General features: G+C 33.0%; 1 protein-coding gene across 1 annotated transcript in view; it reads right to left on the reverse strand.

The window, feature by feature from the left end:
- Positions 1 to 12,123, reverse strand: part of PPFIA2 (PTPRF interacting protein alpha 2) — a 190,207-nt gene that overhangs the window by 122,110 nt on the left and 55,974 nt on the right. The window contains exon 3 of the mRNA XM_074221063.1: positions 10,733 to 10,849. Coding sequence (XP_074077164.1) covers positions 10,733 to 10,849 — 117 coding nt within the window. The remainder of the gene's footprint in view (positions 1 to 10,732; positions 10,850 to 12,123) is intronic.

Below are 12,123 nucleotides of genomic sequence, written 5' to 3' on the forward strand. Positions count from 1 at the left end.
TCCTTTTTCATCCATCTAGGACTAAACAGTACTTGTCTAATCCTTCCTCCACATGGGAGTAGTCCATGAAATAGTAGAGGATAGGTACCAGATCTTCCCTGGGGTGTCTCTTTTCCAGGCTAACCATACCCAGTTTCTTCAACCTATCCTCATACAAGATGAGCCCTTAACCTTCTGCTGTCCTTCTTTGAATAGTCTTCACTTTACCTTTGTGAAAATTGTAGCTTTAGGATTTTAGCTTCCTGGTTTTCCAGGCTCCTGCCTACATTAACTCCTCAGGTTGAGACTAGTGAGTGTAGGAAAAAATGTAAAGAAAAAGTTTGTTTAAGGTAAATTAGGTTTTAAAATGCATTATTGAATTGAAAGAGATACTTTGGAAATTTGCCATAAATTGTTTTTTATTTTCTGTACTTTAAATCTTGAAAAATCTTTTCTTCCTCACTGTACAATTGATAAAATAACTTGCAATTGTTTTTTTGATAGGTTTGTGAATATTTTAAAGGGTTAAACTTGAAACTGTTTTTGTTGGTGCGTTTGTGAATAATTTAAAGGGTAAAAACATATTTTAAAGAATTTTGACTGATGTTTTTAATCTTTTAAGGGATATCTAAGTAGTAACAAAATAAAAATAGGAGAACTGTAAATCAAATGTTAAGTTATTGCTTCTTTCTGGAATTATGGAAATTCAGATTTGAACTAAATTATGTTATGTTCAGATGTGATAATTGAGATAAAATTAAGTCCTAATAACAGACTGCTACTTTGCAAATCTCTAGCAGTGAAGTGTCTGGGAAATAATGAACCCCAGAAATATTGAATGCTGGAAAAGGCATAACTCTTCTAAAATGTGAAGTTTACTTTTATTCTTTTGTGTTTTTAAAAGATTCATTTGGAATTGATGATCAATCAGCAGATTTTCATCTAATCTTGAGATTTCAGGATATAGACCGATGCTAGAGCATAAAAAAAAATGTTCCTGACCTCAGCAGGAAATTGAAGATAGAAAAGTTTCTTTCTTTTTTTTGTAGGTCCATCTGTGATCAGTTTAAAAAAATGATGAAAATTTGTAAAAATTTGATAAATTGGAATGACTTTTTTTCAAACTGTTCTTATAAAATAAGAGGAAAAATATATTAGAAATAAATTTGCTATAAATTCAGATGACCTAATACAAAATTTATTCCTGATGGGAATAAAATTAGGGCTACTTAATAATTCTGTTATATGGCATTAAAATATAGAAGCTATATAATACCAAGAAAGTTTCCTCTACTTTAGGTTATTTTTCTGGAAAGAGAATTCAAAGACCATATGTCTATAAAATGTTTGGCATGAAAGCAAACTTTAACTTCTTTATTGTCTGTCTACTGATCTCCTGTGTAAGGCAATCTGGATTTTTTTTAAATGCATAATTTTAATTTAATTTTAATGTTCCTAAATAATCTAATAATTAGAAATATTTGTTAAAAATTGTATCAGCAAAGATGGCTGGTGTGAGGGCAGGAATTCCCAGAGACTCATCTCTCAGAAAACTCCAAAAACTCTCAAATTATGACTTCAGTTAAAATTTAGAGAGGCAGAACCCACAGAAAATGTGAGTGATACAATTCCCCAGTCCAGGACAACTCAGAAGATCCACAGGAAAGGTCTGTTTTTCTGGGATCAGGGGTAGGAAAGAGCAGCAGTGTAGCCAGACTGGAGCAAACCAGCTGTAGGCTTTCAGGGGCACCTGGTCTGTGGCAGAGGGGGTGCTTTCCAGAACTCTTGGCCAAAGGATCTCCAGGGACAGGGACAGCTTGAAGGAGGAGTGAGAGAACTCTGCTACACCTGAGTGAGCATGATGTCCCATCCAGCACCGGGCTTGGAGAAGCCTTGAGGTGGGAACCTGTGCCAGAAATCGAAGAGCTACCCAACACTTCCAGAATGAAGTCCACAGATGGTAAGGGGGGGCAGGGGAGATTGCCAAGATCTCTCTAATTTCCCTAGGGAAATCTGTTGTTTGCTCACACGCAGATCCAGGTTGCAGTCTGGGACCCCATACTACCATAGCTAAGCAGGGACCCTCCTCACAGCTCTAGGGCAGAGGGGAGGGTCTGTGGTCATCCATATACCAGAGCACGGGCAAGAGAGCAGAGCCTCTTATAAGAAATTGGAGGAATTAAGGTCCCTGTGGGGTGTGCCAACCACTCCCAAGCCTTGCAAGTGCAGTAAATCAGTCATAGGCTAAGGAAATGAGCAAACAACAGAAAAAAAGAATCTGATCATAGAAAAATACTTTGGTGCCATGGAGGATCAAAATACACAATCAGAAGATGGCAAAGTCAAATCTTCTGTATCCAAAGCTTCCAAGAGAAATAGGAAATGGGCTCAGGCTATGGACGAGCTCAGCAAAGGAAAGGTGGAATGGGCTAAAATATTTCACATGAAAGGAAATACAACAAGGAAGGGAAGTAGAGGAAAAATTGGGAAAGGAAATGAGAGCGATGCAGATAAATCATGAAAACCAAGTCAGCAGCTTGATAAAAGAAATACAAAAAAAAATACTGAAGAAAGCAACATGTTAAAAACCAGTTTAGGCCAAATGCAAAGCAATCACAAAGGTAAATGAGGAGAAGAATGCCTTAAAAAGTAGAATTGGCCAGCTAGTAAAGAATATTAAAAAATTTCTCTGAAGAAAATAACTCCTTCAAATGTAGAATGGAGCTAAAGGAAGCTGATGACATTGTGAGAAATAAAGAAAAAATAACACAATATCAAAAGAATGAAAAATTAGAAGAAAATGTGAAATATCTCATTGAAAAACAATGGATCTAGAAAACAGATCCAAGAGAGATAATTTGAACATTATTGGGCTTCCTGAAAGTCATGACGAGTACAAGAGCCTAGACTTCATTTTTCAAGAAATAATGCAGCAAAATTGCTCTGAGATACTAGAAGCAGAGGGTAAAATAGAAATTGAGGGAATCCACCAATCACCTCCTGAAAAAGATCCCAAAAGAAAAACTTCCAGGAATATTATAGCCAAATTCCAAAACTCCAGAGTCAAGGAGAAAATACTAAAAGCTTCCAGAAACAAGCAATTCAACTACCATGGACCTACAGTCAGGTTACAGGATCTGGCAGCATTTACATTAAGGGCTCATAGGGCTTGGAATATGATATTCTGGAAGACAAAAGAGCTTGGATTACAACCAAGAATCAACTACCCAGAAAAATTGGTCATCCTCTTTCAGGGAAAAAAGATGGACTTTCAAACTTTCCTATTGAAACAATCAGAGTTGAACAGAAAGTTTGATCTTCAAGTACAGGACTCTGGTGAACCATAAAGGGGGGTGGACAAGGACTATGAGGAACTTAATGATGTTGAACTGTGTGTTCCTGCATGGGAAGAAGATACTGATAACTCATGTGAATTTTCTCATTTATAAGAGCAGTTAGAAGGAGCATATATAGAGAAGGCATAGGAAAGGGCTGAGTATGATGGTATAACATAGTAAAAAGATGGGAGTCAATGGGTGTTAAAGAAAAAAAACTGGGAGAAAGGGAAAGGAGAGGTGGAATGGGCTAAGATACTTCACATAAAAGAGTCAAGAAAAAGCTTTTTCAATGGAGTGGAATGGGGGAAGACAAGGAAGAATGAGTGAGCTTTCATTCTTATCAGAAATGGCTCAGAGAGGAAATAACATACATATTGAATAGGGTATAGAAATCTATCTTACCCTAGAGAAAAATCAGAGGAAAGAGAAGGGATAAGGAAAATGGGGAAAGGGTAGGGGGGAAGTACGTGATAGGAGAGAGGGAAGATCATGGGAGAGGGTACTCAGATACAACATGCTTCTGAACAGGGACAGGGTGAATAAAAAGAGAGAGAGAGAGAGAGAGAGAGAGAGAGAGAGAGAGAGAGAGAGAGAGAGAGAGAGAGAATAGCATAAAAGAAATTTGTATTAGCTCTGGATATTAGTAAGAACAAATTTCTCTTATAAATTAAAACATTGCGAAATTAAAAATGTTGTTATTGCTTATTTTACCTAAAGCCATTTGGCTATGACTTATGAATTCCATAAGATTTTAAGTGAAATACAAAGAAAATTTTGTAAGCCTAAAAAGGAATCATCTAGTCATAATGTCCCAGTACAAGTTTTCTGTATTATTAAATTTAAAAAGAGTATAGGGTGCACTTCACAACTTTGTTTAACTTAATTTTGGGATTAATGATACTCAGAAACAATTTTATACCAACTTAGGCTAATAAATTTCAATTTTAAATATTTATTTTTGCTTGAAGTTTGGATAAGAAGGTAAGAGAAAGAATACTATTTGTACTACAAAATTTCAAAATATGAAAACTAATTTAATATTGCTGCTTATAGTTCTTGTAGAAAGCTCTCTTCTTAGAAAACTGGAGGTTTGCCATTGAAATCAATTGGACATTAAGTTAATACTAAAAGTATTTAAAATTACTGTAATAATTACCAATGGAAAAGAATCTTGCTGCTTTGATCTAAATTTCTTGCTATTACATAGCAAAAGTTAGTGTTTTGAACAACTCAAATGTATAAAATGCAATTCCTAAAAAATCTAATTTTATTTTCTGAGCATGATAGAATGGATAGAAGGAAAAAAGATTAAAAATCACTTAAGGTTTGTTTTTGTTCTAAGAAATAAGATTTCAATATGGAAGCATATTATATTTAGTGAATTATAATAATTCATCTATCACTCTATTTGGAGATTTGGTTAATCTTATATTTTCTTTGTTACATCTGGAATCAGAAAACCTGTAGAAATATGTGTTAATTACTTAATAATCACCTAGTGATGTTCTCTTTGTTCACAAAAAAGATTCTGAAAGCAATTATTTATGTTTATCTGAATATAGATAATAATTGAACATATGACTACAATGTTTTATAAAAATCTATTTCTATATGCAATTTGGAATTATTGTATTTATGAACCCCTAATTTTATTGCTGTTTGTTTTGAAACAAAATCATCTATGCAACATGGATAAAAATAATTGATACTTTTTCTGTGATAATCTCTTGCTGTTGCCAATGTGAGATTATAGCTAATATTTGATCCTTATAAGTTAAACTCACCTGAAGGTCTGATTTGTGGAAATTTGTTATTTAAGATCATATGAGACTATTTAATTGATGTTATTCTGTGTCCGACTCCAGATATAGTCAGTAAAAGAAAATGTTGTTGGGACAATGTTCTATTGATGTCAATAACCCTTTGGGTATGACACCTCCATAGGAAACCTAAGATTTCTCCAAGTAATTTGAAGTGAAGTGGACCTTTGAAACAACATCTGAAACCACCAGAGGGATCCAGAAGAAGTGGACCCCAATTTTTATTTGCTGTTTGTGCTTCTTATTTTTATGATCTATTTAATCAAAAGGGACCATTCATGCTGATCTCTGTAATCTGCCCTTGGACATTTTAAATGCATCACCCACCCTTATGTACTATTAAGGACATCATATTGCCTGCCCATAATAATGTTTGTCTTTAATTTTTGAAGAAGACCACAACATAAGGGAGATGTTGTCACGACACGCACATGAATTGGATTTGAGTTAGAGGGTGCTGTGCTAAGTCACCAGCCTCACTTTCTCCTCCAGAGCCATCTGGATCCAGTGGCCAGATATGAATCAGGACAACTGGAGATAACTGTGGATGTGAGGCAATAAGGGTTTAAGTGACTCATCCAAGATCACACAGTAAGTGGCAAGTATCAGAGACTTGATTCAAACTTCTGTCCTTCTGACTCCAAGGCCATTTCTACATCCACTGTGCCACCTAGCTGCTCTATTGCCTGCCCGAATCTCCTGGGAAACCTAGATCCCAAAGATAAACCATTTTATTTCCAATTTGTCCATCCTCACCCTACAATTTTCTTTGATCTATAGATGCTACTAGAGGGTCTCTTTGATCAAAATGGGGGAAACTCAAAATTTTATAAGTTTTCATAACATATTTCTGATCAAAATTTATTTTTAACCTCTAAATAAGTTTATACATCTGAATATTAATATCAATATTAAAATATTAGTAATTAAATTATATAAATAATTAAAAAATAATAAAAATATTAATATTCTGCCCTGCTCAAAGTCTGTGTCTCTCCAACTGAAGCAGTGTCCATCTGAAGGCAGATTCTGTGTGAATTAGTCTGGTCTTCCTCTAACTGTATCTGCAAGTTGACTTTCCCACTTGTGCAAACAATTAGAGTTATAACAGTTCTGAAAAAGTAGGAAACTGGTCTGGTTTTATCTCCATAAGAAATCTAAGTAAATTCTTATATTTCTGATATTTTGGAAAGGGAGAAATATTAATGTTTTATATATCTATAATATATTTAATAACAACATTAATATCAAGTCATTAAAAGAGACTACAATCCTGCTGCAAATTGTACTTTTGTCAATTCTGACATAGAACAGACTTTATGGATGGGTCAGAATATCATAAAGTTCCACCTTTTCATTAATGCATGATCTGATTGGTTGAATGCCAAAAGTTTATCATTCTTTGTATCTTTTCTATAAATGTTCTTCTCTTATTATGCTCTGAGTAGATATCTCTAATGATATATTCCATCTATAGATTTTTATGGCAAATCTTAGGGAATAAACTTCATGTCTAACAAATAAAACAATTGTTGATTCATAAATTTAGTCTTTCAGCCAATAAACATTAAGTACCTACTATATGTCAGACAATGCAGAAGGCGCAGGGGGATACAAAGAAAGGTAAAAGTCAGACCCTACAGTCAAGACTTCATAGTCTACTGGGAGAGACATTAGGCAAACAGCTATGTAAAAATAAGTATAATTGGAAAAAAGTGAATCACTGATAAAATATAACAATATTTCCAAAATGCATAAAATAACATGCAGGATTTCAAAGGAGTCAATGATATTGTAATATAATTTCAAAAAATATTTTAACCACAAGTTCAAAATGACAGATTAAGAATTTGTGTTCAAGACTAACAGAACTATCCAGACTCTGGATTTAAATATATATTTAAGACATTGAAAGGTTTTTTTTCTCCTTATGTTTTAATGCCTTCTCTCTCATTTTGGCGTTAATCATTTTTGTTTTCTTTTGTATAGTGTTAGTCACTCACCATTTCAAAGTGTGTTCTCAATATATTATTTTTATAACTAGGACTCTCAAGCCACTGACACAAAATATCCCCTATTGGAAAATAACCCTGCTTTGGTGTATAATTTAAGTGACTTCACTGCCCTAACCAAACGCTAATGCTTGTGATTAGACCATTCAAACACACTTTCTTGACAATTCCATAATATCCAACAGTTTTTCTAAGAGTCACTTTTCAATTTGTACACAAATGCCAACAACCTCCTACACACTTGTAACTTTTATTTGCAGGGATTGGGGGTGGGGCTAAAAGCATCTTTTCTTTGTCACCTCCTCCATGACTGTTCTACTCATTGTCTTTCATATTTAATACAGAATTCCAAATTAGAGTTTAAAGACAACTCTGGAACAAAGTTAACTATTGTTGGATCAAAGAAATAGAAATATTTCCTATGGTCTCTCCCTGATACATCATGTTGAGATGTTAATATTGTATACTTTCTGGGGCATTTGTTGCTCTGTTCATTTTCTAAGACAAAAGATGTGTCTGTAGGAAGAAGTTATAGAAAAGAAGAAATAAAGGTTTGAAAAAGATGAGTATGGGGCAGCTAGGTGGTACAGTGAATAGAGCCTCAGCCCTGGAGTCAGGAGGACCTGAGTTCAAATCCAGCTTCAGACACTTAATCATTACCTAGCTGTCTGATCTTGGGCAAATCACTTAACCTCACTGCCTTGCAAAAACCCAAAAAGGGTATTCTATCCTAATTCCTAGAAGAGTGTTTCTGATGATTTTCAGTGAAATTGTATAGTACTTAATAATTTAAGACAATTAAGTTTGATAGTCGAAACAATTAAATTTCAGCATCTTCAGGTGTTATATCCATAACTAGGCAAGGATGGTCAAAACTTTGCCCTAGCATATGAAGTCTAACAAGTGTTGATATCACAGTCCTCAACAGCACAGAAACAATAGTAAAGACCCACTTAGCAAACTTTGTTTATTTAAATAGGAACTGACCAAATGCTGAGTTCATGGAAATTCAGTGACCTTCTCAACCACAGCCTCCATAATACCTGAAAGGTCAATAAAATGCATCTTTTTCCCCCTTCCTTTGTATCCCATGGCAACAAAATGTGTCACATTTTATTAACTAAAAGTATCCATTCAACTCACAAAAAGGTTAGCACTCTCCGCCAAAATTCTCATAAAATTATTCTGCTAAAATTTATGTATAATATGGATAATATTACATTTAATTATGTCTGCAAAACAGTGATAAGAAAAGCTAAAACTATTCATGGTTGGATAAAACCTACTTCCATATGAGTATGTTGAATTAAAATGCTATTTTTCAACTATTAATAGTTTCATTTTAAATTGATAAATCTTGATATAACTATTCAATGAATAATTCCTTCACTAATCCACAGACCACTTCCCCTCTCTTCTCCAAAAGAAACAATTGACAAACCATACAAGAAAATAAGTGGAATTCATAGTGCATGAAATCATTCTTCTCTTATAGTTTACCATTTTGCAAGAGGAAGAGAGTATTTTTAAAAGGGAGTGTGTTTAGTCATCTGGTACCAAAATTGGTCATGGTATTTTGTCTAAATTCCATTTTCTTTTAACACTGTCTTTCCTTTAGGCAATTGTAGTTCATATGTGTTTAGTGTTTTTTTATCCTGATTTTCTTCAAGCTTCATAAATTTATAGAAGTCATTCCACTTTTCTCTGAAATTTTTCAAGTTCATTCAACGTTATAATGTTCCATCATTTTCATTTATCACAATTTTGCAGCCATTTTTCAACTTGTGGGCAGTGTTTTTATTTAAACTATATATTACTACAAATATTGCTGCTGTTCTACTATGGACATGATATTTCTTTTTTCTGACCACTTTAGGGATACAAATCCATTGTTGATGAATCAATTGGTGTCCAAAAGATTTTCCAGACTAGTTGAACTAATTCTAACAGCAGGAACATATTTCCATTGTCCCTATAATATGTAGATTCTATTGATCTTGTACATAGCCCCGTTTCCAATACTTTTGTGCAATTTTCTTATGTAATTCCCTGAAAATGACTCTAGGGTTTTTTATCCTATGGCCCCGCTTCCCCACCAGATTGGTTTGAAATGATGCTTTAAATCCTAATTACTTTGACTTAGCCAGATTTCAGAGACTCTTCTAATCTTGTTGTTCATAGTAGGTGCTTAATAGATGTTATTTGACTTTCCCTTTATTGTGGTATTCTTTCTTTCATTTTTGCATTTCTGAGGTCCAATTATGTCAATCTTTCTTATAGAGATTCACAACTCTAGAGATACTGCCGTCATTTATTATTTTTTAAACTCAATATTCTTAATTTAAACATTTATCTATTTTATTTTCTACAATATTTGAAAAATCACTGATGGTGATTTATCAATTACATAAGACAGTTCTTATCTCAGGATATGGATTGTCTGGATCTACAGATTTCAGTTTACTGAGAACAGCTTTAGAAACATCCTGATTATCATTTCACTTATCTTGGATCTCAACTCCCCATTAACCATTTTTTAAAATTTATTCTTCCTAATCCAAAGATCATCTCCTTTCATTGTACACACCTACACACACATATGAATATATATTATATACCCAACTATATATCATATGTAATATGCAATATAAAATATAATATTTATTTTCATGTATGCATTATATACAGAACAAAGACCCCTGGGAAGACTCACATGAACTGATGTGGGTGTTCTCTTCTAAAGAACAATTTGTAAGAGAAAATATTGCATCAATAAATTTGAAAGTCTTAAAAATTATGAGCAATTCAAAGACAAATAATGATTCTACAGGGTTCATGCTGAGAATACTACTCATCTCTTGCCATAGAGGATAACTTGAGTTATTGAATGATTCATAAAATTTGGACAAGCCCACTGTACGAATTTATTTTGTTTGACTATGCATATTTGTGACAAGAGTCTTGTTTTAATTTCTCAGTTTGGTTAAGATACAAGACAGAAAAAATAAATGTTAATTTAAAAAATAAAAGCAAATAAAAATTAGTAAGATTCTGTATTTTTTATCTTGATACTATTCTTTTAGGACCATTTCTTTTTTTCATTCATCTTCTAATGGCCCAGATGTAGTCTTTTATACTTATCTTCTCAAAATTTAAGTTGATGGATGAGGTTATTAATAATTTTTAAATGAAAAAAAATTCTTATTTTTTCCTTCAAATTTGAAGTTTAATTACTTTTTTTTAGTTTCATGAAGGCTTAAGTCCTTTATTCTCTTTTATATATATTCAAAATAAATGACTAACTTTTCCTTCAATGTAGGCATGTAAGCTTAAATTTATTTTCCTAATATTCTAATAATTAATAATTATATTATAATATAGTAATATATTAATAATCCTAATAATTCATATTATATCTTTAACTTTATATTTCTATTTAAATACAGAAGAAGAGGGGGAAAAGTATCCTGGGGAATCTAGTTAGAAGAAGCCATGAAGTATGTATTAAGCACTTTTCATAGCTAACATTTATAACAAATACAAGGAACACTTCCAATATTAGAATAAGTAAGGAATGTCCAACCTTTTCATGGATTTTCTGACCAGGTTCCATCCCCTCCATATGTTCTGGCTCTGTGGATCCTTCTCCAGATGCCATCTTCCTTTGAATGTGAGCATTTTGTTCTCTCAAGGCAACAATCTGCAAAAAGAAGCAGGTAATCTTTGAAGGAGTGAGGGGAACAGAGCATAAAGTTAAAAATAACAAAAGGATTGCTCAACAAACCAAACAAAACTAAAAATTTGGGAATTACTAAATTATAGCCAGAAATTTAATATTCAGTTCATTCCTATTATACTTTAAAGATTTTCCCAAGCAGACAATACTTTAATTCATTTCGTTCCTTAGGGCTTCATTTATGCATTTCCTATGAAATATTTAAAGTCCAAGGCAGTTTTTTCCTTAAATAAAAAAAACTAGCATTCTTAAACACTACAGTATCCATGATCAGTTTTATACTCTGATTTCTATACCTCCTAGTTCTTCACTAAGAAATGAACTCATTGCCCCCCCTTCCCCCCCATTCTTTTTACTTTCTTCATTGAACAAAATAGATAAGGACTGTGAATGCAAAGGTGAAGGCTAATTATTATCAATTGGCATCAGGGTCTGTAAAGCTAATGTAATCAACCTCACCAAAATTTGATAGAAACCCTTTTTGAAGAGGTAAAAATCAAAACTTGAATTAAAACTTTATCCTTCACTGCTAATGTAGTACCTGTTATTTGGATGGCAATAAGATTGCCACGTCTAGGCTTATTTTCAAATCCTTCTTGAAATCAGAACTACCTGAAAAATCTAGAGTCTGGATTCTCTTAAAATTTCAGCTCCCTTTCATGCATTTAAAATTTTTGGCATTGGGCTAGCAGCATGATGGTGGGAAAAAAAATAATAGATTTAGGATTGGAAGATCTGGGATCCAATTTTAGCACTTCTACTTAAAACAAACACATGATTTTGGGAAAAATTCCTCAACATCTGACCTTCAGTTTTCATAGCTTTAAAATAAGGGAATTAGATTAGATGACCTTTAAGGTTCCAGCCTACTCTAAATCTAGATTTTGATAAAGTTGAAGGAAGTAATCAGTTATTCATCTCCAAACGGATACAGAATTTAGCTGGAAAAATGTCAAGGATGAAGCCTATATTTTCAAGATTCTTATGGAATATGCAAACTCATTTGCTATACAAATGCTTGCAGTTAAAATTTTTTTGCAGAGCTAACCTTCTTTATATATCATCTGTTCTGTGGAAATTTAAATCATAGCATATAATCACAAAAATTGTGCAAGCAAGTTGAAATGGGATGTGATATAATATTAGATATAAATATTAAGATGAACTTAATCATTAAGGATTTTTAAAAATGCTTTTGTTACTATCAAAAGAATAGAGAAATCAAAGTAGTAACCTTA

The sequence above is a fragment of the Macrotis lagotis genome, chromosome 2 (assembly GCF_037893015.1).
Source record: "Macrotis lagotis isolate mMagLag1 chromosome 2, bilby.v1.9.chrom.fasta, whole genome shotgun sequence".
In the NCBI taxonomy this organism is placed as follows: domain Eukaryota; kingdom Metazoa; phylum Chordata; class Mammalia; order Peramelemorphia; family Peramelidae; genus Macrotis; species Macrotis lagotis.